The following is a 26605-nucleotide window of genomic DNA, read 5'->3' on the forward strand; positions in this document are numbered from 1 at the left end:
TCCTCCCTGACAGCACCCAACAACAACATGGTTGTTGGGAAGGTCCAATGAGCTAATGTACAGGAAGTGTTTGGCATACATAAGAAAGATGGCTGCTAGTATTATTGCCCCCGAAAAGAGGCGTAGACCCTTCACGGCTCCTGGACACACTGGACAGTTTTCCCAAAAGCACTTCCTTCGCTGCGCTCCTGCCATCCAGAGTCGCGCGGGGGCCGGGGGTGTGGTCACGTGTGGGCGGGGCGACCTTGGAGCCCGCCCCTTGAAGCGGGTGGGCGGGGCGAAGCGGGGTACCCCCGGCGTGCGCGCGCTGCGGCCCCAGGTACGCGGACAAGATGGCGGCGGCAGCGGTCGACAGCGCGATGGAGGTGGTGCCGGCGCTGGCGGAGGAGGCCGCGCCGGACACGGCGGGACTCAGCTGCCTGGTCAACCTTCCCGGCGAGGTGCTAGAGTACATACTGTGCAGCGGCTCGCTGACGGCCGCCGACATCGGCCGCGTCTCCAGCACCTGCCGGCGGCTGCGCGAGCTATGCCAGAGTAGCGGGAAGGTGTGGAAGGAGCAGTTCCGGGTGAGGTGAGCCCACGGCCCCGGCCGCCAGCCCGCCCCGGCCCCGCCTCCGGGCGCCACGACCCTCCCCGCGTCCCCGAGCCCGCGCCCCGCAGTCCCCGCTCTGCACCCCCAGTTCCCTGGGCCTGCCGGGCCTAAGCCGCCCCCTCCGTCCCGCGGCCACCACACCAGGACCCCACCCCCGGACTCGTTCCCGCGGACGGACAGACAAACAAAGGCCTCCAGGCCGCTAGCCCCGCGGGTTTACTCCGCTGCAGACTCTCGAGTGCCCAAATTGCGCATCTGGAAGGGCCAGCAGACGGGCACTTCATAAGGGATGACGATGGTCGTGTCTTCGCTAATCTAGTTTGCGCGCTTCTTTTGTGCGCGAGTCTGTACTAAAATGTTTACATGTATGGAGGAGCGCAGTGATCCTAACAGCCCATTGAGGAAGCGGGCGCAGCATCCCCTGGTTGCTGTTGAGAGCAGATTTCAGTGTTGGACCCAAGATAAAATCTCGGCCCTGCCACTTACTCGCTAATGACCTTGGGGGAAGCGACTTCCCTTTTTATGAGCCTTATTCTTGGACTTTTGAATGGCGATAGTGAGACCTCCTTTTAACTGTGGTTACTAAATGAGATGATGTGTGGGAAGCACTTACATAGGGCCCAGCTCTTAGAAAGCGCCCAGTACATGTTAATCGTTGTTATTATTGTTGCTACGGTTGTCCCCATTTTATAGATGGGGAGTGGAGACAACATTGATGTCACTTCTCCAAGGTCACACCGTGAGTGAGTGCCTGCGTGCGTGCCCGGTGGAGATTTGAATTAGGGCCATCTCCAAGGCCCCTTCTTATCATTACTAACCCATACTGCTACCGCCGTGTTTCCCAAGGCTGCCTTTGATTCATGTCGGCCTGCCTTTGAAATCTCAAGTCTCTGTTAAGCTGAGAGGGTATTTCTCTCCTTGTAGGTGGCCTTCCCTTATGAAACACTACAGCCCCACCGACTACGTCAATTGGTTGGAGGAATATAAAGTTCGGCAGAAAGCAGGGTTAGAAGCCCGGAAGATTGTAGCCTCATTTTCAAAGAGGTTCTTTTCAGAGCACGTAAGGATCCGTTGATGGAGCGCTAAGCCTTTGCCTGGTAGTCCTGTATGTCTGGGTCTGTAGGAATTAGCTCATCCAGTTCTTTTTGATTATCTCCCTTTTCAGCTCTCACAAGCTGGGACTCAGATGGCTACCAAGAGTCGTTGTGTGCTTTTCCTGCTATCCACCAATGTGAAGTCATTTGTCCACGCTTTAGAAAAGCATTACTTTTCTAAAGCCAGAGGGAGAATGGGGGTGGTGGTGGTAGAGAGGGAGATAAGAAGCACAATGTGAAGGGACTCCAGATTGGCGATATTTCTCTTCAGAGGGGTTGAACATGTTTTTTGCAGTCTACTCCTGATTTGGGAGATCAATGATTGCACACTACAGATTTCCACCAATTGTTTTCTCAGAAGGGTTGATGAAATTAATTTGATTCTTCTGTCTGGCTTTGCAGATTCTAACCGGTAGTGAACTGCGTTGTTTGTTTAAAGTAACAGAAGGATTAAAAGCTATACATAAATCAGAGTTATTACTCCTGCAGTAAAACTATCTCGCATTCATTATCCCTTTGAAGTTTTTTTTTTTTAAATTGCTGAAATGCATGGTTTTTGTTGTTTTTTCCCCCCATTCCTCAAAATATCTCATGGAATTTCTCCCAACTCATACCTTTTTGTAACTCAGGAAAATAGCCCACAGTAATATTATAAATTCACCAAAATATTAGCTAGTTCATTTCAATCTGGGGTCTAGACATAGAGCCAATCTAATTTATTTTACTATCCTGGTTTACTGAAGATTAATTCCTATTTTCTAATTTTTTATTACTGCTAATTGAGTTCATAAATTTGAAATGTTTTAAAGATTTCAAGTTTTGAAAGGGAAAATTTGAACTTTGGACAAATTTTAACTTTCCCCATGGAGAATAAAAATAGATACTTTCTGGTAAAATTCATTTCTATAAATAAACGTTGATTAATATTAGAATGAACAAAATTTAGTTCTGCTTTGGAGAGGTCATGACCTGGCTGAAGGCATTCATAATCAGAAATTTAAATTCTGGGTTAAATGGATTTGTGCACACATGTATTTTGGTGCTATATGTTTGATGCACGGAAACCCTGGTGGTATAGTGGTTAAGTGCTACGGCTGCTAACCAAAACATCAGCAGTTCGAATCCACCAGGCGCTCCTTGGAAACCCTATGGGGAAGTTCTAGTCTGTCCTGTCGGGTCGCTATGAGTTGGAATCAACTCCTCGACCACCAGTTTGGTTTTTTTTTTGTTTGTTTGTTTTTTTTTTGGGTATGTTTGATGCACTTGGTCATGGGCTACTAGTTTGCAACCTCAACTTCTTGTCCAGCTGGTTTTGTGTACATTTTTTAACAGTCTTTGCCTTTCTCTGATGATGATGAATTATCATTATCATTAGCCCTGAAGCAAGGACTTTGAACATAGCAGGAGTACGCTTAAAACTGATCTGTGGGTGGGTGATTACTGTGGCTCAGGACCCTTGTGTTCTTGTGTACTCAGCATGCACACAGGTTGATCTGAAATTTCCTGCCTACTTTCAAAAAGAAAAGTGTTAGAAGTAATAGAATATTGAACTGAGGGACTCTTCCAGCTCATTTGTAATAGCACCTCAATTTACAAAGGAGGAAACAATGTTAAGGGAGTTCTGCCAAGCACTATTAATCTCTCTGGCCCTACCCTCGTTGACTACAGTGTAGAAAGCATGAAATAGTTACCTTGAATTTTGAGATTTTATGTTTATTCACCTTAAAACTCCCAGTTACCAGTTTCAGGAATTCCAGTCTGTGAAAACATAGTTAATTTTCAATTAACAAGATCTGAATAAATTATTATTTTCCATGTGAAGTGTAGGAGGTGGTGCAAGATAGTGTAGGACACCTATTTCCTGTTTGTAAAAGTGAGCATCTTTGTTTGCAACTCAGATTTGTGTGTGAGTGACACTAAATCATTACTCAGTATTGAGGCCTCTTTGTCTTCTTCATAGGTCCCTTGTAATGGTTTCAGTGACATTGAGAACCTTGAGGGACCAGAGATATTTTTTGAGGATGAGCTGGTGTGTATCCTAAATATGGAAGGAAGGTAAGCCACAGCTTTAGCAGGAATTCGTTTGTTCATTTGTTTTAATAATGAATTTGTATGTGGCTGAACCCTGGGAAATGTATTTCAAAATATTTCATGCCTTGCCATATTTACTTTTTTTTAAAGTTTTGTGTATATAAGGTAAATAGACCAAGGAAATTGATATTTAAAGAAACTTTGCAAAAATTATTTTGGAAAGAAAAGGCAATTGATATTTAGCCCATACTCCTGGTCAAGTCATTTAGGAAACTTTGGGTAATGCAGATTCTCCTTTAATATCAGTAAGAGCCCTAGTGGCACCGTGGTTCAGTGCTTGGCTGCTGACCGAAAGGTTGGCAGTTCAAACCCACCAGCTGCTCCGCAGGAGAAAGATGTGGCAGTCTGCTTCCATAAAGATTACAGCCTAGGAAACCCTGTGGGGCTGTTCTGCTCTGTCCTTTAGGGTCACTATGAGTAGGAATTGATCAGATAGCAACAGGTTTTCCTTTACTGTCACCTCTCCGTCTATCACCACCAAATTTACCTGTCATAAATTTAATCTTTCTTATTGTTTTTAAAATAATTTCTTAGGCATGTTTTAATTTAATGAGTGGTTTTTGTTTTTTTTTCCTTGATTTCTAAATTTTGGTAAAAGATAATCTTCCTTTGGCCATGAACATTGTAGACATTGGGTCGAACCTTTCTTTCATCTCCCAGTCAGTAGACAGTATTACATCGGTACTCTCCTGATGAGGAGGCATCCGTTGTCTCTTTATTGTTGCTTAAAATTGTTTATGCCTCATATTTGTGGCTGTGAGGGTTAATTTCCAGGTTACCTGAAAGATGACATGGCTTTCAGCTTAGCTTACCTTTGAAAAAAGATTTTCTCCTCTAAAGTTCTGAAAACTGTACCAGTGATGCAAGATCATCAGAAGACTAGTTTAGCATCTTACTTGAGATCATTGTGCACTCCTTAAACTTTGAACCAAAACTATCCCGAGATGATGTTTCAGCAGAAAAGCAGAGTGACACACAAAATAAAGGGTATTACCTGTTAGATCGGTGCTCTACTTAAAACAAAAACAAAACCAAAAAACAAACCTGTATGAGTCCGAAAGGCCAACATTTAATTCACAGCAGAGATGAGAAGATAAGTGGGCAGGGAAACTAGAGTACTGGAAACGGAACAACCAGAACACAATTAAAGAGAATGCTGACACAATGAAAAGTGTGACTAATGTCATTGGTCATTTCGTGTAGAAATTATCAAAGGGCAATGTAGCTTGCTGTGTAAACTTTCACCAAAAACACAATAAAATGTTATTTAGTAAAAAAAAAAAAAAATGTTGTGAAATACCTCACAAACAGGGATAAAATGTTTTTATTATTGTGTTTAAGAGGGTGTAGGGGAGAGAAATATATATTGGTGGAAAAGCTGTTGGGGGAGATAAGATGTGTCACTCTTCTAGGCCTTGGATGAGTGCAGAGGTAGAGGTCATTTTTCCATTTCTATTTTGGTTTATCTATAAATGAATTGAAGTATGATCTAATAGTCAGTATTGTGCAGCCTTAAAAATAAAAGCTGACTTGTCTTTTTTACATATATTCATATATACTTTTAAATACCTAAGTGTGGTTCTCTACATACTGGGTTTGTTGATTGTTTTGGTTCGATGTTTAGTACAGACTATTGTTTCTTATGCAGTTTCTTCCTTTCTCCCTTCTCTCTCCATTTGTGTTGGCCTCCCCTGCCCCCACCCCTGTAACTCTTGATAACGACCTAGGTTATGTTCTTCCATGCTGATATACACTGATACATATGGGAATGGGGGGGGGTCATTATTTCACAAAATCGAGATCATATAATAGGTACTTTTCTGTATCTTTTTATTTTTTCCTAATTCAACATTACCTTCTTGAAATCTGATCAACTGGTAAAATTCGAATCAGTTTTTGTTAATGCCTACATACTGTTTGTTAGTATATACCATAATTTATTTAACCATTCTGTTATTGAAGGGCGTTTACTTTTTTCCTCATTTTGTGAACGGCAGTGTTTCTAGTAGTTTCATTTCTAAGTAATAGATTCCTAGGAGTGGGTTTCCTAGCAGATTATAGGATGTTATTGAAGAACTTGAAATAAGACATAGCATGTCCTCGAATGGGAAGGTTAAAAATGTCAGTTCTTCCAAAATTAATACATAAATCGAATGTCATTACAATTAGGACCCCAGCAAGGATTTTTTTGGGGAGTAAGGGTTTGGGTGGTTTACTTGGATAATTTTGTCTTAAAATGTATACAGAAGAATGAATTTTCAAGAAGAGCCAAGAGAAGTTTTTTTTCTTTATAATCGTAATGGGGAGCTTGCATCACTAGATATGAGGACATAAAGACGTTATAAAGCTCCTATAATCAAAACAATGTAATATTTAAATAAAAATCACCACATCAGTTTCAAAGGGGATAATTCAGAAAAACGTCCCAGAATGAAACATAGTATGTTTAAACTCAGAGGGGAAGAGATGGATTATTTAATAAAATGGTACTGGGCATATGGAGCCCTGGTGGCACAGTTGGTTAAGAGCCTGGATGCTAACCAAAAGTTCGGCAGTTTGAATCCACCAGCCGCTCTTTGGAAACCCCATGGGACAGTTCTCCTCTGTCCTACAGAGTCACTGTAAGTCGGAATCAACTTGACAGCAATGGATTTTGTTTTTGGTTTTACTGGTCATAACTGACTGTCCATCTGGAAGAAAGTAAAATTTGCATCATGTACAAACAATTAAATTCCCAAGGATTAAACAACTTAAATTTAAGAATTATCGCAATGGAAGTTTTGCAAGAAAATAGGCGACTTCGTGTACAATCTGAGGAGGCCTCCTTAACAAAGTCAGTGGAACTCTTAAAATTTCTAAGAGGGAGTGATGTGCAAAGGATAGGAGAATGACATCCAGAAGAGCAAATCCAAGTGGCTAGCAATCATGTAAAAGACCATTAAATTCTCTGTTCAAAAAAATGTTAAGTAACAGTGAAACACTGCTTTTTTACCTATCAGATTGGCAAAAAAAAGGAGACTGACTATACATAGCCAGTAACAAGATACATTGTTACAGTCCTTTTAGCAATAAATATAAACATGTTACCCTTTGGCCTGAACAACAAAACAGGGTTATTTATAAATGACAGGGAATGCTCTCATATTTGTAATCATTTTGGGGTGCCGGTTTCATGAAGGACCCTCATTGTATTCACTCCTCGAAAATGCTTGTTGTTTGCATATGGAAAGCATAGAAACAAGAAACATAGTTTCCCTAATTGCTAAAGCTCCTGTCCCTGGATATTTGAAAACTATTTGCCTATATGGTGTTCTATGTGATCTTAAAAATTAGTACATCCTACAATAAAGATTGAAAGGACGTCTGCTGTACCTGAGAAAATTGGCCCAAAATGACCCAAACTGAGACAGATTCTGGTAAAATGACTGACTTTTAATCAGTACAGAAAAATTCTTTGAGCATCCAAGCAAAAAAGATGATGTCATTCATAAGGGAAAGAAAATCAGGATTTTATCCAACTTTTTAGTAGCAATGCTCTATAAAACCAAAAAAAAAAAAAAAAACACCCATTGCCATCAAGTCGATTCCAACTCCTGGCGACCTTATAGGACGGAGTAGGACTGCCCCATAGTTTCCAAGGAGCGCCTGGTGGATTTGAACTGCCAGCCTTTTGGTTAGCAGCCACAGACAGCGCTTAACCACTACGCCACCAGGGTTTCCAAGAAGTCAAATCTGTACTGAACCCGTACCCATTATTGTCAAGTCAATTCCAACTCATACCAGAGGAAAACGGAGTAACACATTTAAGATACTCTAGACTCAGAAATGACAGCCAAGTATTTTTATATCCAGCCAAACTGACTTCCCAGTATAAAGGCCGCAGACAAGCTTACCAACTTGCAAGACCTGGGGGACTCTTGAGCTCTTCTGGAGCAGTCTGTTAGACTGTGAGCCTCAAACAACCAAAATAACCAGAGAGACATTGACATTAGGATTGGTGCGCATTAAATATATATTGTAGAATTAAATCTAAATGAGGGCTGTAGGGGAGAAAGTATTGGATGTATTGGCTGTAGCTCTAATAATGTAGATACAGTACCATTGTTTTAAGAATGAGCAGAGAATGGGATGGACGTACAAAATATTTAGGTGTTTTCAGGAATCATAAAGATAATGAAAATATTGATCTTGTTATTCTGAAACGTGTGTGTGTGTGTGTGTGTGAGAGAAAGAGAGATGTGGAATTAAGCAAATGAGTAATTATGTGATAGTCTACTTCTGTCACCTCTGGTATCCTAGGAGAACCAGGGTTCTGGAAGAAAGACAGTATAGATATAAGACAGAAGAAGGTAAAAGCCATGTAGTTCTGGATTTAAATTGTATCAGTATGAACTCATGAGGTATTTCATCTTTGAATGTAATAACCAAACCCATTGCCATCGAGTCGATTCCAACTCACAGTGACTGTATAGGATAGAGTAGAACTGCCCTGTAGGGTTTCCAAGGCTGTATGTAATCTTTACAGGAGCAGCTGGTGGGTTCGAACCACCAACCTTTCAGTTAGCGGCCGAGCGCTTAACCACTGTGCTGCTAGGGCTCCTTTTTTTTTTTTTTTTTTTGTACTTCAGGTGAAAGCTTACAGAACAAATAGTTTCTCATGAAACAGTAGTACACATATTGTTTTATGACATTGGTTAACAACCCCACAACGTGTCAATCCTCTATCTTCTCAACCTTTTTTTTTTGGTGAAAATACACATAGCCAAAGATACACCATTTCAAAAATTTCTGCATGCACAGTTCAGTGACACTGATTATACTCTTCCAATTGTGCTGCTATTCTCACTTAAGATGAAGGCTTACAGAACAAAATAGTTTCTCATTTAAAAGCTACTATCTGTGTTGCAGGGCTCCTTTTAAATATAATACGTGTATAATGTATTATATAAATAATGCATATAGGTGTATTATGTATATGTGTATACACACAGACTTAGTAGCTCTGTCCACTGAAAATGTCTAGAAACAGTAACCAACCCATTAGAAATGATCATCACTAACAACCAAATTGTGGTCTTAATATACCATTTCCCACAGAAAGAAGCCAGTGATTTTAGAGAAATGATTGATTCTAGGTCCTGGGTAAGAATTGTAAAAGATGAGCCTGGATCATTTTGTTAACACCAGATAACAGGGAAGCTACCAGAAGTTTACATCATCAGTATTTAGGGTCCAACATGAAGAGGCTTCCATTGGCAAAGTTGTGACAAGTTGAATGTCACTGTGAATAATTGGAATGGATTGAAACACATCAAATATATTTAACTCTGTGAGTTCATAATGATATTTAAAACAGTAGCAACTATTGGTTGCCTTTGGAAGATAATAGGAACCCGAATCCTTCTTTTGAAAAATGACCAATAAAAGGAAAGAGATGAGCATTTATGCTGCCCTTCTGTACTATACCACCAGGGGACCAAAGAGTAGATAGAGGAAGTTTCACTTTATAGAGGTATTCCAGCTAATGAATGAAGGAGGAATGATTTATTTAGACCGTCACCACTTTGTAACCCCAAACCAATTAGTGGACTTCAGCGGTGAGTAGCAGTGGCTGCTAGCATCGCAAGTAGAGACAATCGGGCGTTATTGGAAGACTGATGAAGAGCACACTACCACCTGTGAAGTCTCTTGCCAGATAATGCACTGTGAGTCTAATCAAGCCTCTACATCCAATTTGCAGGAAATTCAGAAGACAGGAACATGTTAACCTGCGCCATGTGGATGCAATCAGCAATTCCCAACTGTGAGCAGCTACAGGTCAAACAACCTGGTTTCCTCAAAGTGCAGAGGGAATAAAGCAAAGACGGGGATCCTGTAGATTAAGAGACGTGAAAGACATTGAAACAGACTGGTCTTGAGTGTTTAGGGATACACATTTGGTGATAAAAACATAAGGAAACTCAAGGAAGTGATTACCACAGAAATGTGGGTTGAGATGACTAGAGGTCAGGACAGGGCCCATAGAGGGCTTCTGGGATATCCATAAAGTTCTGTTTCTTGGCCTGAGCGATGGATACAAGGGTGGCTGCAATGCATAGATTGAAAAGGAGGCAAAACATAGCTCTGCTGGTTTTCTTTTTCCTTCCTGAAGAGTGGAGTCCTTGGTTTCTTTATGAAGTCAGGCAGATCAATTACTCACTGTCTCCCTCCTGCTTCCCATAATCCCCATGTAGTTTTGGGAGACCTAGGAAAAGATTTAATTCTCTCAGCAGTATTTATTGAGCGCCTGTTGCAGGCTTCCCTTGGGGGCACAGCAGTGAACAATACAAAGAACCCTGCCCTCGTGGAGCATACATTCTGTGGGGGTGATAGGAACTAAGCACAATAAATAAAATATATCGTGCTGGAAAATGGTAAATGGTATAGAGAAATAATAATCAGGGAAGGGGACAGGGGGTGGGTGCAATATTAAATAGGGTAGGAGGGCCTTATTCAACTTGACATTTGAGATGAAACCTAAAGGGAGGTGAGGAAACAGACTGCAGATCTCCAGGGAAAGAGTGTTCCAAGCAGAGAGAGCAGACAGTGCAAAAGCATAAGGTAAGCACTAGCCAGGCGTGTTGACAGAACAGCTGGGAAGCCAGTGTGACTCGAATGGCTGGCCTAAGGGCATAATAGGAATTCAGGTGAGGGAGGTAACGGGGCAAGAGTTTGAAGGGCCGTTTAGAGGTCATCCTTAGATCTTCGGCTTTTACTTTGATCAAGGTGGAAAACCATTGGAGAATTTGAAGCAGAGGAGAGTGTGACCTGATTTAACATTTTAACTGGAGCGCTCTGGCTGCCATATTGAGAATAGATGGCAGTGGGACAAGCTCTGAAGCAGGAAGCCCAGTTAGGAGGATGTCGCTGTAATACAGACGAAAGATGATGGTGGCTTGGATGAGGGCAGTAGCAGGACGGTAGTGAGAAGCATTCACATTTTTGATAAAATTTGAAGGTAGAGCTAATAGGATTGGCTGATGGATTGAATGTGGATTGTGAGAGAAAGCAAGGCGTCAGGGCTGACTTCCCAGTTTGGGGCCTGATTAGAATGATGGAGTTGCCTTTATCTGAGATGGAGATGACTGGGAAGGGGAGGTTTAAGGTGCTCCCGAGATACCCCGGTGGGATATGGAGTAGCAGTTGGATATGCAGGTCTGGAGTGCAGGGGAGAATCTGGACTGGAAAATGAATTGGGGCTTGTCAATATGGATAATATTTGAAACCATGAGAGTAGATGAGGTTAGCATGGCAGTTAGTATAGAAGGAGGAAAGAAGACATGCAACGCCTGAGCTCCCCAAGGAACCAGAGGAATCAGCAAAGGATTTGAAACACTTTACCGCCATCTCCTAAAATTCACCCGGCTCACGTAACTTTTCAGGCTTCTCTTCCATTTCCTTTTACCAAACCAAGCCCATTATTGTCAAGTCAATTCCAACTCATAGCAACTCTATAGGACAGAGTAGAACTGCCCCATAGGGTTTCCTAGGCTGTACATCTTTACAGGAGAAGATCGCCAGGTCTTTTCTCCTGTGGAACGGCTGGTGGATTCAGACCACCAACCTTTTGGTTAGCAGCTGAGCACGTAACCACTGTGCCATCAGGGCAGTGATTAAGATCTCATCTCCTCTACCAAAGGTTACAGGCAGGTAAATCTGAAGGTTGACAACGGTTTCAGTTTTCGGTACAACTAATTTAGTGTTGTATTACAAATACAAAATCCTAAGTTGCGCTGTTTACTTCATAGTAAGTACTGTATGATCATGGACCAGTTCTGTTTTTCTCGTTCAGTAGACTCTTTACATGGTATTATTGGTGTGAAATAAAAAAAGAATTGAAACTTCCTAACCTTAATTCTTACTCGGTTTTTTAATGTTTGTTGGTTTATTTGTTTGTTTTTACAGAAAAGCTTTGACCTGGAAATACTACGCAAAGAAAATTCTTTATTACCTACGACAACAGAAAATTTTAAATAATCTTAAGGCTTTTCTTCAGCAGCCTGATGACTATGAATCGTATCTCGAAGGTGAGTCGTTTGCCATACATATGGACAACACTATTTCCATAAGTAGCCTTCCATAAGTAGCGTTAAGTAGTCTTTAAGATCACTAGTGGAGACACTGTCCCTGATGGTAAAGCAAGGGGGAAAAAAACTATGCTACCTGGGCTCTGGAAGTTGTATTATGTAGTCTATTAACTTTTCAGCTAGATTCTGTCAAAATCGTTATTTTTTTTGTTGTTAGTTGCCGAGGAGTCGGCTCTGACTCATGGTGACCTTACATAGAACAGAACAAAACACTGCCCAGTCCTGTGCCATCTTCATAATCGTGTCTTGTGTTTGGGCCGATCGTTGCGACTATCCTGTCAGTCCATCCCATTGAGGGTTTAGACAGTATTTTCTAAAGGTGTTTTATTGGTTCAGGACATGAGACTGATATTTCAGCTAATGAGGTTAATTCCCTATTTTTCTAAACTGCAAAGCATCATCTCCAAGCCAGAAAGAAATGTATCCAGTTCTGTGTCCATGTGACCTTGAGCAAATCCCTTAATCTCTTTGGGCTCAAGTTTAATGAAGACCAAATGTTCTTGTGCCTCAGTGAGTCTGCTCACTCATGATAAGAAATGAGTAGGATGAAGCTGAGTAGACAGGTAAGATGAAGGAGATAACTTTTTGTTCTGCTAAGTTGAATAGGAACAAAATGTGACTTCTTTTATTATTTTTTTAAACTATTTTTGACTCCTAGAATATTAGACAAACACTCCCGTAACTTATTGTTATGAAGTAAGGGTATTTCCATTTCAGTCACTTTCCTTCCCTTTTCCTGGTGATTTACCAAATCTGTTGATTTTCGTCTTCACATTGCTTCTCATAGTCATGTCTCCATTCTCATTTAACTGTTCTCATCCAGGCCATTGCCACTTCTCCCTGCAACAGCTTCCTGAGTAAATACATGCCTTCATGGTCATCACCTCTTCAGGTCATCCAGCACTCCATGGCCTATATTGTCTGAAACTCGGCTTTTCCACCACTCCCTGTGAAACTTGCAGTGTGGGCAATGGATTGCCTTTTCTCACCAAACCTCTGCCTGCTTTTCAATGCCCTCCATAATCTGGTCTTACCCCCAACTCCAAACCTCTCCCACGTTACTCTCCAGAACGTTCCGTTTGTCCTAGCCAGGCCGTCGTCCTCACTGAGCCCTATAAATAACTCCACATCCTCACTTGTAGCAGCTCTCTTCCTTATAATTCTCTCTGGAGTGTTCTCCTCACCCTCCAGAGTTCAGCTCAGGTCTCGCTTCTTCAATTAAGTTTTCACTGACAACTCTAGCTGGCCTCGGAGCTACTGCGGGAGCACTTTGTAGTAACCTCTCTTACATCATTCTGTTTCATGTGTGTACGTTTTGCTTCTCCAGCTGGTCACTAGCTTTCTTGTGTGCAGAGGCTTGGGGTAATAATGGCTGTTTATCTCACAATGCCTAGTGCAGATTCTTGTTGATGATATGAAAGTCTAATGCTGTCCAAAAGGAAATGGGAAATTGGCTCCAGTTTATTAGAATAAAAATATCCTCAAAACCCATAAACCAAACCCGTTGCTGTCGAGTCAGTTCTGACTCATAGCAACCCTATAGGACCGAGTAGGTTTTCCAAGGAGCAGCTGGTGAATTCGAACTCCTGACCTTTTGGTTAAGTAGCCAAGCTCTTAACCACTGTGCCACCAGGGCTACAAAATACCATCACCACCTGGAAGCCTCTCATATGCATGCTAGAGTTGAGAATCATTGTATCTTCTCTTATTCTAGTCAAGAATAGTTCCACAGGTTTTGTTTTCTGTAGCTTGTTTATGAAAACATATGCTTCATTTTCATTTTCCAAATACATAGTTACATTATCATTTTTAAATAACCTGTCCAAATCAGTGTGGTAGGCATTGGGAAGCCACTGAAGGTTTTTAAGTAGTTGAGTGAATGAAAGCGGGTTCCAGGGTTTGGATCCTTGGTGACAGACTAGAATAAAGCCAGTGCCCTTGATGGAGTCCAGAAATCATAGTATTAGTAGGAGATAGGCTTTGGAGAAGTGCAGCACAAATTCCCTCATCCTACAGATGGGGAGGAGTCCCTGAGTGGTGTAAATGGTTAATGTGCTCAGCTGCTAACTAGAAGGTTGGTGGTTTGAGTCTGCCCGGAGAGACCTTGGAAGAAAGACTTGGCAGTCTACTTCTGAAAAATCAGCCACTGAGAGCTCTGTGAAGCGCAGTTCTACTCTTAACACACACGGGGTCCCTATGAGTTGGAATTGACTTGATGGCAACTGGTACTGATATAGATAGGGAAACTTGGTACTGGTACGGATGGGGAAACTTGGGTCCAGGAAGGCCCAGGAGTCAGTCGCTGGTAAGTGGCAGAGTTGAGACTGGGACCCTGGTCTCTTGACCCCCATTCAGCCGCTTTCAGCCTCTTAGGGTGGTGGTATGGGAGTCATGATCCTAAATTGGTTTGCGACCTCGTGAATTTAAGATGACTGTAGACTTCCAAGTGAAAACATTCTGTAACCAAGCTATCAAGTTAGCCCTCAGTCACTTGTTAAAAAAATTACATAAGGCGGTGAAGGGTGGTGATTGTCAGTAGAAAACGTCTCCAGTGTGCTTTGAACATCTTTTTAGCTGCAGTTTCCTGAATGGAACTGTTTATCTTTTGAAAGTAGGGTTATGTCTCAGGTCCATTTACTGTTTCACCCTTGAGACGTGTAATTTGTTGAAATGACGTATCTTGTCATTGAGTGATTTCAGCTACTTAAAGTTGAAATCACATGTTACACCATTAAGTTTCTGGAAATGTTGGATTTTGAGCTATAAGAGTTCTGGAGAGAATGACATAGCTTGAAAAGATCTCTATAGCATTTATTTCTCTTTGTAACAGAATATGGGGATATGCCATGGATCATGAAGTTTTTTGAGTCCATGACTTCTGAGAGAAGTTTCAGTTCATTTAAAAAGAAAAAAGTGAAGTGGAAGCTCCTTTGTTGTGAAAATTTGTATAGTCCCTTCTCGTTGTGTTAGCAGGAAGTTCTGGCATCCAAAACATGAGGTTTTTCTGGTGGGATGGTGTAAAGAGCCATGGATGGCCTAGGATGTATGGGGTGAAAGGGTAGATTATTAAGAGCAAAGAATAAGAATTTATTCCATACTTCTTGTTGTGTGTTCATTTTCAGGTGCCGTGTATATTGACCAGTACTGCAACCCTCTCTCTGACATCAGCCTCAAAGATATCCAGGCCCAGATTGACAGCATTGTAGAGCTTGTTTGCAAAACCCTCCGGGGCATAAACAGTCGCCACCCCAGTTTGGCCTTCAAGGCAGGTGTGGAATGGTTTACGGATCCAGCTGTATTTGAAAAGGAGAGCGGAGTTGGTTACTCTGGGAAATTCTATAGTGTCATTCCTATTATGTTATGAAGAAAGTGGTTAATGACATAACCAGCCACCTTCCCTGGATAATATATATAAAAGACTATAAATACATATACTCTTCTCTTCCCTAGGTTGGCAACCCCTGATTAATATTGGGAGGAAATTGCCAGTGTGCACATTCTGGTGGTTTGGGGCACTAGTCACCTTGCGTTTGCTTGTGTCCTCAGACTAGACCTCTGTGTTTCAGGTGAATCCTCCATGATAATGGAGATAGAACTCCAGAGCCAGGTGCTGGATGCCATCAACTATGTCCTTTACGATCAGCTCAAGTTCAAGGGGAATCGAATGGATTACTACAATGCCCTGAACTTATATATGCATCAGGTAAATGTCCATGTCCTGAATTTGGGAAGAGCACGCGTCAGCCGAGAAACCAGAATGAAAGAATGAAAGTCATTTGTTATGTCCAGCATTTGTGAGTAGTACATATGATATACTTTTGAATCTCTCCAAAGACTTTGAGGTAGAAGGTAGTTTTCACCTAATTAAAATAACCTAACCCAGTAAACCAGAGTAAAGTGCACAAGTACAAAGTTATGAGTCAGGTTATCCTTTCAGTTGTTTACCCAGAAAAAAAAAAAAAGAGAGACTCAGAGTGTCCTTTGTTGTAAAGCTTTAACCCTTTTCAATGCTAAAACACATCATTACTTAAGATTGTTGAATGAATGGGTGTTTATACAGTGAAACCTGTGAGAGCCGGAACTCAACAGAACTGCCTTGTTTTTCCTGGTCTTGCAGGTTTTCCACCTTTGACAGGGTGTAGTCTTACCACTTTTCTTGCATTCTATTTGTGGAAAATATCTGAGTTTTCCTTCTCTGACAGGTTTTACTGTATATATGTTTTTAAGCTCGTCTCTGGTAGAGTGTACATTCTTGAGGGCAAGTGCCATGTCTTTCTCATCTCTGTATGGACATCAAAACTCATTTTTTGTCTCTACTGTGGGAATATTGTTGAGGATTTTATCTGTTTCACCACAGAATATTCCCGGTATGAGAACCCTTGAGGTAAATTCCTGACTAGAAGTAGATATTTCTCTGACTCAGTTTAGTCAGTGTGTTTCTTAAGGGCACTAAAATGTGAGACAGGTCGGGTTTTGCTTGTTGCATTGGCTCTGGGAAAGTGAGATGAAATCTGTGGCCCAGCTACATCCAGTTTACACGTCTTCCATATTTATTTTGTATTTGCTGCCTAATTGGCCCCCTTTTCATATTTACTCTGAGGCTGTCTCTGCTACTTTTATTTTATCTTGCCGTATATAACACACTTTTCCTTGAAGTGGCCTTAACCTTCTGGAAGACCAGTTACCTACGAGTTGCTGTCAAGTTGACTCTGGCTCATGGTGACGTTATGTGTGTCAGAGTAGAACTGCGCTCCATAGGGCTTTCAGTGGCTGATTTTTTGGAAGTGGATCACTAGGCCTTTCTGAGGAGCCTCTGGGTGGACTTGAATCTCCACCTTGTTGGTTAGCAGCTGAGTGCATTAACCATTTGCACCATCCGGGGACTGAGGGAGCACCTAAATCTGTAAAAGACCAGAGAGTAACTTTCAGCTTTGCAGGCCATATGGTTTCTGTTGTAACTTATAACTACTCAGTTCTGCCATTGTAGTGTGAAAGCAGCCACTGACGATACAAAAACAAACAAGCGTGGCTATGCTCCCATAAAACTATATATGGACACTGAAATTTGAATTTCATGTAATTAATTCTCATGTGTCACAAAATATTAATCTTTTTGAATTTTTTTTTTTTTTTTAAACCATTAAGAATAGCATTGTAAAAGCTCTTCTTGTGAAGACTGAATCAAGACAGGTGGCAGGCCACTTAAGCCTCAGAGCTGACCATCATGCCTGATACAACATAGATGCCCAATGGACATGTCTGTTGAAAGTATAAGAACATATGTCTATCTCTGAACCAAATGCATTTTTTTCTGGTTTAGGTTTTGATCCGCAGAACAGGAATCCCAATCAGCATGTCTCTGCTGTATTTGACAATTGCCCGGCAGTTGGGAGTCCCCCTGGAACCTGTCAATTTCCCAAGTCACTTCTTACTAAGATGGTGCCAAGGTGCAGAAGGGTAAGTATGTTGTGATTGGTTCTAAGAATTTGTTCCCACCATGCCGAGAGGAAGCCTGTTTTTTCAAAATTAAATTAGCTGTAACGAAACAGAGGTTAAAAATAGGACTAGGGTGGTGATGGGACTGCTTCTTATCTTGACTACATGAGTATCAGTATCCTGACTGGGATGTCAGACTGTAGTTTTACAAGATGTTAGCATTGAGGGAAACTGGGTGAAGAGTACTCAAGATCTCTCTTTTTTCTTAAAGCTGAATGTGGACCTACAATTATCTCAAAATAAAAAGTTTAATTTAAAAAAAATCAGCTCTTCAAGATCTTATGTGGATCTCAACGTCCCTTTGTTCCAAAGCAGAGCAGATCAAGAGTTGTTAAATTTTACTTTCCACTGTTTTATAAAATCTCTCTCTCTTCACGCACACACAAAGGAGAGAGAGAGAGATCTTCTTTAATGTCCTTTGTAAAGATTTTATCATTTTCTTCATCTTTGATACCTTGCTAAATTTATTCCTAGTTATCTTAAATTTTTTGTTGCCATTGTAGATAGTAATGTTTTAAATTAAACATTTTGTAAATATAGGTGGTACACAAGGATGCGGTTGACATTTAGACAGAGGTCTGATAGCACTTTGCTGGATAGATTATTAATGCTAATAATTTGTCAACTCTTGGTTTTTCTTTGTAGACAATTATATTTCCTGTGAACAATGACAATTTTGTTTCTTCTTGGTTTCTGGTACTTACATGTTTTTGTTTCTTTATCTTACTCTACTGGCTGGGTCCCCTTGTACAAAGTTGAATAGAAACAGTGGTAGTGGGCACCCTTGTCTTGTGTATGACTTTAAATGGCACCATTGCCTTATGACTAAATGGAAGGCTTTTAACATTTACTGTGAAACATGGTGTTTGGGGCCAGTACCTTTCATCGGAGTTATTAAAGCTGCTCTCTAAATTCCTAAGTTTGCTATGAGTTTTATTAATAACTATTAAATTTTTTTTTTCCAAAATTTTTGTATCTATTGAGGTAATCACTGGTTTTTCTTTTACTCTGTATGTGCTAAAATAGATTTTTTTAAATGTTCAGCTATCTTTTCTTGGGGTGCATGTAACTTAATCATTCATATATTTATTTATTTATTTAAATACATACATACATACATTCTTGCCTTTGATTTGCCCATATTCAGAATTTCTGCATTATGCTCATAAATGATCTTGGCCTGTAATTTTTTTAAGTATCCTTGGAAGGTTATCCTAGCCTCATAAAGTTGAAGAGCATTCTTTATTTCTAGAACTGTTTGTGTAAGTCTTAACACCTTTACTAAAGGTGGGCTATAAACGTGACTTAAGCATAAAATATGGAGGGTTTTTTGGCAGTGAGAGAAGTTTACATGATTTACTGTGAACTTAAGATCAAAGGAAAACAGTCACTCAAAAGAAACACAGCTGTCTCTGAAACAAAGACCCAGCTAAGCCCTTAGTCCATTAGCCCTTGTAGAGAGCCTATCTGTTAATGCAGTGAGAGCTTACTTCACATGATCGTGTGTTTCTGCTCTGCTTAGCGCGGGTCAGCCACAGTGTATGAGAGCATGGTTTGCAGAAAGCAGTTCCGGGGCGGGCAGTGGGATCGAGCCTGGGTGCGCAGCCCTTCTGTGGTCTAGAGAGGGTTCTTAACCCAGGTCCATAGATGGGCCACAGCAGGTCTCTGACTATCTGAACTGAGCGTGTCTGCAAGACCTCAGTGTAGAATCCTTCAGGCCCTCAGATGGGCCCAGGATCCAGAGACAGTTACCTGCTGCTGATCTGTGGATTTGTAGCCTGCTGTAGGCATTCCATAAATAGTTCTCTCAACTCAACTTCTGATGGATACTCCTGGCACTGAGTTTTAAATCTATCTCCCTAAGAAGACTACATTGGATATGCACACGTCAGCACTGTTTCTTAAATGCCCATGAACCTCTGGTCTTTCCCCAGCAGAGCATATGTAAAGGGTCAGATTCTAAACTTTGCACAAGACCTTGTTATTTTCAGTAGAAATGGTACTGTTTCCAGAGCCTTTGGATTGAGCTACTTGCTAGAGGGATTTAAAATACTGGCTTATTCAGCTCCACCCTAAGACTTCCCTAACTGTGCACTTTGGATAGGGCGACACTGGACATCTTTGACTACATCTACATCGATGCTTTTGGGAAAGGCAAGCAGCTGACAGTGAAAGAATGTGAATACTTGATCGGCCAGCATGTGACCGCAGCCTTGTATGGGGTGGTCAATGTCAAGAAGGTGCTGCAGCGAATGGTGGGAAACTTGCTGAGCCTGGGAAAGCGGTGAGCGCTCTTGGTTTTCTAACACTTCCGCAGAGGGCATCATCGGAGGCTTCAGTGGTCTTACAGAGAATGTTATTTCATGAGCTACCCCACAATACAGCAGATCAGCAGATGCTGGGTAGCACATTTGGGATGTCTACAGCTGTCTACCCACCATGGAAAATACCTGTTTCCAGTGGCATAATGCTGTACAAAGTGAGATGTACCGAGTGACTTCTTTGAGATCGTTGCAGTGGACTTAGGTTCTCTTCTGTGTAAATACTAAAAGCATTCTTCACTAACAAGAATCTCTTAGGCTAGCAAAGGTTAGTTTTAGGAGGCAGGATGACCTCATGTCCAGTGCTTTGTCATCTTTTGATTCATACCTTTCTATCACGTAGATAAACACAAATAATAAAAATCTGAAACGGTCTTGCTTCCAATTCCAAGGAAATTTGGCCTAAAAGAGAAATAGAAAGATTTGTAGTAATAGTTTTCTGCCATCAGCATTCATTTTTAATTATGTAGAGTGGTATTGAGGCAACTACTTAAGTGAAATCTCTTAATGTTTTAATTTAGTGCCCATCACCAAAGTGGGGTACAAGATTTATATTTTATTGTGTGTGTGTGTTTTTTTAAAGAGCATTTTAACTGTTTGCTGAACAGAGTCTTAGAGGAAGTATCCAAATCAAAACTTTTGGTATCTGTGTCAATTATCTTTATAATTCAGGCCTTGAAAAAGAAGGTCTTGGCTAAAAAGCAAACAGGCTAAGACAAAGATTCCTCTTGCCCTGCCAGGGAAGGCATCGATCAGTCCTACCAGCTCCTGAGGGACTCCTTGGATCTGTACCTGGCAATGTACCCGGACCAGGTACAGCTTCTCCTCCTTCAAGCCAGGCTTTACTTCCACCTGGGAATCTGGCCAGAAAAGGTAATTATCTTACCTTGATGCTTTGCACTTGTCTTAGAGAGGGAACTCATAGATTGTTGCTAAACTGTAAGGCGGCCATTGGCTACTGCAGCCAAGTCTGTCCTTGTATTAACATGGGGAATAAACACACATGTATTCAAGTCTCCCAGTCTTGACCCAGCAATTAAATTTTGTTCTGTCTCCTTTAATTCTAATGAAAATTGGTTATACTGCCAGGAACTGTCTGTTCTCATTAAGCTCGGCCCCTTGAACTGCAGAACCAGAAAGCCATAGCCTCCGCCTCCCCACTCACCAGCTGAGGCCCCAAACATGTGTTTTCCCTGAGTCACCCTCACTCGGCAAAAAGAAGCAGAGTTTAAAATGTTCAGCACCCAGCCGTGCCATCAGCAACTCAGTTGACCATATGTAAGCACGTAAGGAAAATACAGATTTTAGTGTGTTCAGGTCCAGCTGCAGGACTAGCTAAGGACTGGTTATGTCTTTAGAAACCATTGAATTTTGATACCTTTCCACATGAATTTTCTCCCTTTTATAATGGCCCCGTTGGCCAGCAGCAAGTGCTTCCAGAAGGCCACACACCTGAGCTCAGAACTGCTCATCGGTGAGCTGGGGACGCAGCAGATGTGTGCACGTGGTTGTGCAGGATAATGCTGTGCAGAGCCAGCTGCACGTCGCTACCCCGCCCTTGCTTTCCTCCTGTTGATCATTGCGTTTGTGGAGAACAGCTTGGGGATAGAGCTTCATTCTGAGCTCTCAGGGATTTTACCATAAAATCATCTGCCCGTGTGATTAGAGCCTGGTAAAATCTTCCAAGAGAAAGTAAACTCAGTGACTCTACATTGCTTGGATGTAAATCATCTCATTAACTCACAGCTTCAACCAGCTAAAATAGTTCTAAGAAAGGAAGTGTCTGTGGGAGAATCCCTAGGCTCTCGTCTGAAGGAGAGATGTGAGAAGTAGCTTAGAAAGCACACGTCTTCCAGAACATTCATGTGATTTGGCAGAGGTGTGAGTGAACAACTGGGCTCTCTGCTAAAGTTACCACCTACTTAGAGCTCTGTTGTCCAGGATGTAATCATGCATTCTCTTTTTTTTTTTTTTTTTTTTTTTTTTTTTTTTTATCTACCTATTTGTGATCCCAAGATACAGATCACAAATTCCTGTGACCTTTTGGTTTTTTGGATTTGTTAAGGTGTTTCATGATAATTTGTAAAATATAGAGACACTAACTGCGTTGCCCCGGTCTCAGCCTCATAGATGGTGGTGCCTGGAGTTCAGCCAAGGCAGCTTGACACTAGAGCCCCCCCATTGTTCACCCCAGTGGTCTAGCAGGCTAAGGCAGGGCTGTTTCTGAGGAAGCCAGCAGACAGGACCTCTTCCTCCTTCCTGCTGCCAAGCCTGCACACTTACTAGGATCCTTAGTAATCCTTTCTGTCTTTCTCTACATTTCAGTGGAAAGGGGGCCCTCTCTTATTTTCCAAGGCAACCCTTTCTTCCCCTTGTGCTCTGGATCCCAGCCCCCTTGCCTTTTCTTAGACTACTACATTTTCCCTTATTTCTTTTCCTATATCTTCAACTTCCTGTTTCTGTTGTCTTAGTGCCATCATTAAACATACTCAAGTCTCCCCTATCTTTGGGGGGAGAAGAACCAACCAACACTCCCATGACTCCCCTCCCCACGCCGCCCTCACTGCCCTCCGGCTCCCCCTTGCCATCCGCCTCCCCTGCAGTTGAATTCTTACATGGTGTCCATGCATGAGGACTGCCCTGCCCACCTCCCACTTATGCCCGAAACACTGTGATCCATCCCCGCCCAGTTCCCACCCCACCTCACTGGAACTGTTCCTGCCAAGGACGCCAGTGACCCCTTGAGCTAAGACCATTCTCCTTGTTGCTAAAGCCAGTAGATTGTTTTTTTCCCTTATCTTTCTTGACTGCCATGGTCCACTCCCTCCACAAAAACGGTCCCTTTGCCTCTGTCTGTGGTTCTCACACTCTTGCTGGCGCCTTGCCTTCCCCTTAGGGGCTGTAGACTCCAGGGTAGTTTCTAGACTTCTTTTTTTCCCCAGGTGAGCTCGTCTGTGCTCCTTGCTTCAGTTACCATCTGTATGCTGATGGCTGCCAGATCTTTGATCTCTTGCCCATAGAGCCCAATGCCTCCTACAGGTCTGTACACGATGATGGCATAGAGCTCCCACTTGGTCTCCTACCCTTCATTCTTAGAGCACTGTGGCCAGAGCAGTCTTACTTAAAATGCCGATTTAATCTTGCTACTTCAGGCTTACAGCTCTCTCAGTGGCTCCCCTGTTGACTTGGGATCAGGCTCATGTCCTTCAGTATGGCAGACTAGATTCTTGGTGGTCTGGCCTTCCTCCTCTCCCATTGCCCCTTTTGTACAGCCACATCTTCTGTCCGCCCATGCCCTCTTGCTTCAGGCCTTTGCACGGCTGCAGCTCTGCCTAGAACACATTTCCTTGTCCCTCACCTCCGTTTACCTGGCTAACTAACTCCTGCTGAGCCGTCAGCTTCAACTTTGGCCTCCTCTGAAACCCTTCCCTGGCCCCTGCACACTAGGTGGGGTTCTCCAGCTGTGCTCTGTGCCTCCCTGTCCTTTACCTTTCACAAGGCTTTTTGGGAGTGTATCACAGCTGTGTGTTCAACCATCCTTCTCCACTAGATGCATGTTCCTTCAGGACAGGGGCCACATCTGTTTCATCCTTTACTGTGGCTATTCCCCACGCTCCCAGCACAATTCCTGGCACACAGTAGGTGCTCTAAGATTTTTTTTTGAATGAATGAATAAGAAATGACAACTTCATTGGATATGAATAAGGGAGAAGGCTCAAAGAGGATATTCAGGCTTTCCAACAAGGGGGACTACTTGTACCACTTTAAAAGTGGGTATTTGGAGACAGGACTGTTTCGGGGAAGGAGAAAGTGCTCAGCTTAGAGTATGCTGAGCTCGGTGTGATATGGAGCCCTCACCTACAGATGTCCCGTAACATTTGGCAGTGACTCCACCCCCATCATGGAAGCTGGTAGCTGAAGCCCTAAAAGTAGAAGAGGTGACTCTAAATGTAGACAGAGGCTTAGGGGAAACCAGAGCAGGAGCCAGCAAACTATGGCCTGCGGGCCAAAAGCACCTGTTTTTGTATATGGGTTTTGTTGGAAGACTTCCATGCCCATTTGTTTACATATCACCTACAGCTGCTTTGAGCTATAGTAACATAGTTTAGTAGTTGAGTCAGAAACTGTATGGCCCACAAAACTGAAAATATTCACTCTCTGGACCTTTACAGAAAAGTTTGAAAACCCCTGGGCTAGAAGAAGAGACGCAGTACAGGGAAGGGCTTTCTGGGCTAGACCACCTGTTCTAAGATTGCTGCCCCACAGTTGCGGAGACCCAGGATTCTAGGCCTAGAGAGATGGGAGGCAGCATGGCGCCCAGCTGTCCACACTGTTCTTGGGCACACACCGGGCCCATCTCCCGGGACCTTCTCTCTCTGTCTTCTCCCTTCCCCCATCAGCCTCACATCAAAGGGAGTAAGGGATTTCTCCTTGAACGTTATCACCCCCTTTGATACACTGAGCTCAAGGCTTTCTTTGTGCTTTTAAGACTCCAAAGTTTGTCTCTTTTACTTATCTGATGTGGGGGTGCTGGGAAAGGAGGGGAAGCTGTGTAGGTTGAATGTAGCAGAGATATAGGGAAAAGTAACTAATTAGAACTGTACAGGGAACATGAAGAAGGCCATTCTGCAGACAATAAATAGAAGCTTATTGTTCAAATACCAGGTTTTTAACTACAAAAGATACATTTTAGATACAAAAGATATGTGTTAGTGTCTCTGAAATTAAAAGTGCACCATTGGCGGGGGAAACGGAATGGGGATTGGCTATCACTTTATACTTTAGCAACTGGATTTAGGATACTTGAGGTTGTACTACTCTATCCATTTTTATGTGTTTGAAGTTTCTTATAAAAAGTTAATAAAAAATATTTCTACTAAGAGTTAAGACCGAGGGCTTAGAGTCAGACCTGGGTCCAAATCCTCACTCCACGTCTCACAGCCCCATGACCTTGGGCAAGTTACCTAACCTGGGTTGAGCCTGATTCATCTTCTGTAAACTGGCTCCTTTGCTGACCTTCAGGGTGGGAGGAAAGAGTGAAGAAGAGAGTCAGTAGTCATTAATATTGAGGTCCTGCAAAGCTCAATCTGGAAGGCAGGATTGCGGTTGGGAATGATACTGTCTTAGGTTGCATAAAACTTACTTTCCCCACTTTTACAGGCTCAGAGTGTACCCGTAAGTAGGTAGGGCAGTTATTCATCCTCACATAATAAGGAAGAAACTGATTCACAGGTGAAAATAGCTGGTTTGACAGATCTGGGACTGGAACCAGGTTTCTGTATCCACTAAGCATGCTGTTTATTAGGACTTGGTATATAGGATGAAGTCACGTTTTCAAAGCAGAAACCTGTCGAGACCCTTTGCTAAGTGCTGTAAACATGGAGTTGTCATCAGATGCCGTTGAGGCAGTTCCGACTCCTAGTGGCCCCACGTGACAGAGTAGAACTGCCCAAAAGGGTTTTCAAGGCTGTAATCTTTACGGGAGTGGATCACCAGGTCTTTCTCCCTCGGAGCCACAGGATGGATTCAAATGGCCAACCTTTCGTTCAGTGGTCAAGTACTAAACCATTGGGCCACCAGGGCTCCTTACCAGTGCTAAATAATTACATGGCTCTTTTTTTTTTTTTAAATTTATTTTGAATTTTTAGTTTTCTGTAGAGGCAATATGTACAGTAGAAACAGTCTAATGGTGAAGTCGGACTGACCTGCTCCCACTAGTGAGTAGCTTAAGTTCCACACAGATGTGGCTTTTCCGACTGCCTACTTGAGTATTGAAGTCCATTGTGAATTGAAATGACCAGCCCGGATACACATGGCTTCGCTCCTCAAGTGGAACATCATAAACTAAATCAATTTGTATTGCTTTGATGCCCTCTCTGTGACCCTTTCTTTTCCTTTTACCCAGCACTGAGGCAGCTGTGTCAAAATGTCCTATTGATCTTGAATGAAGCAGCTTAGCATTTGTTTTTCCTCCCAATTCATGCGTGGCAGGTTAAAATTGTTCTCTTTCTGTATTTAACAAAAAAAGATTCCCACAATTCCATGACTGATGTAGAATTTTAGAACCTAGAGTTCACCTAACCCAGAAGTGCTAGCAGATGACAGACCCTCACCTGCTCATTCCAGTGCCCCATGCCGTTTTCAGATCAGTACTGCTGCTCACATGGTTGGGTGTCCTGGGTGTCCAGTTTCCAGTTTCAGAAGTGGGCCCAGTACCCCAGGCTTCTGTGGAACTGACTTGGTGGATCAGTTGAAGGATGGTCACGGGAGACTTGTCGGGTTGTCCAGAGGCCTTCCGAGCATGGCCGCCCCCCGCTGCCCTTTGTCAGGTTATGTAGGCCTAAATCCCAGGCCGTGAAAAAGAAAAGGCATAGCTGAAAATATTATCTCCTAGTCTTTCTGTCTTGTCTTGAAGGTGCTTGACATCCTCCAGCACATCCAAACCCTCGACCCCGGGCAGCACGGGGCGGTGGGCTATCTGGTACAGCACACTTTAGAACACATTGAGCGCAAAAAGGAGGAGGTAGGCGTGGAGGTCAAGCTCCGTTCTGACGAGAAGCACAGAGATGTCTGCTACTCCATTGGGCTCATTATGAAACATAAGAGGTGAGTGCGATCAGTCCCCCATCCCATGGCGTCCGTTCCAGATGTGGCCACAGAGGATGGCATGTGCCCCATGAGCACCACCAAGGAACACGCTTCAAGGAGGAATCGCTTCTAGAATAAGTGACTGTGCGTCTTTCACAGCTTATTTACTGCGTGCCCACCACAACTGAGACACAACACAGAACTGCATCATTAACCTTTTTTTTTTTTTTTTAAATATTTTATTGTACTTCAGGTGAAGGCTTACAGAACAGATAGTTTCTCATGTAACAGTAACAC

General features: G+C 42.5%; 1 protein-coding gene across 6 annotated transcripts in view; it reads left to right on the forward strand.

Annotated features, from left to right (window-relative positions):
• The first annotated feature begins 325 nt into the window (after positions 1-325).
• FBXO21 (F-box protein 21) overlaps positions 326-26605 on the forward strand; it is a 44543-nt gene continuing 18263 nt past the window's right edge. For 2 of the 6 annotated variants that reach the window (XM_004379039.2, XM_023733772.1), the window contains exons 1-10: positions 332-571; positions 1517-1652; positions 3647-3741; positions 11722-11843; positions 15026-15172; positions 15470-15606; positions 17224-17360; positions 19504-19683; positions 20461-20593; positions 26115-26326. In XM_004379039.2, the coding sequence (XP_004379096.1) occupies positions 333-571; positions 1517-1652; positions 3647-3741; positions 11722-11843; positions 15026-15172; positions 15470-15606; positions 17224-17360; positions 19504-19683; positions 20461-20593; positions 26115-26326 (1538 nt within the window). In that variant the 5' untranslated portion in view covers position 332. Of the gene's footprint in view, positions 572-1516; positions 1653-3646; positions 3742-11721; positions 11844-15025; positions 15173-15469; positions 15607-17223; positions 17361-19503; positions 19684-20460; positions 20594-26114; positions 26327-26605 lie in introns of all 6 variants that reach the window. The other 4 variants (XM_004379040.2, XM_023733769.1, XM_023733770.1 and 1 more) reach the window with 4 other exon arrangements.

Source organism: Trichechus manatus, unplaced genomic scaffold (assembly GCF_000243295.1).
Source record: "Trichechus manatus latirostris isolate Lorelei unplaced genomic scaffold, TriManLat1.0 scaffold00061, whole genome shotgun sequence".
Lineage (NCBI taxonomy): Eukaryota > Metazoa > Chordata > Mammalia > Sirenia > Trichechidae > Trichechus > Trichechus manatus.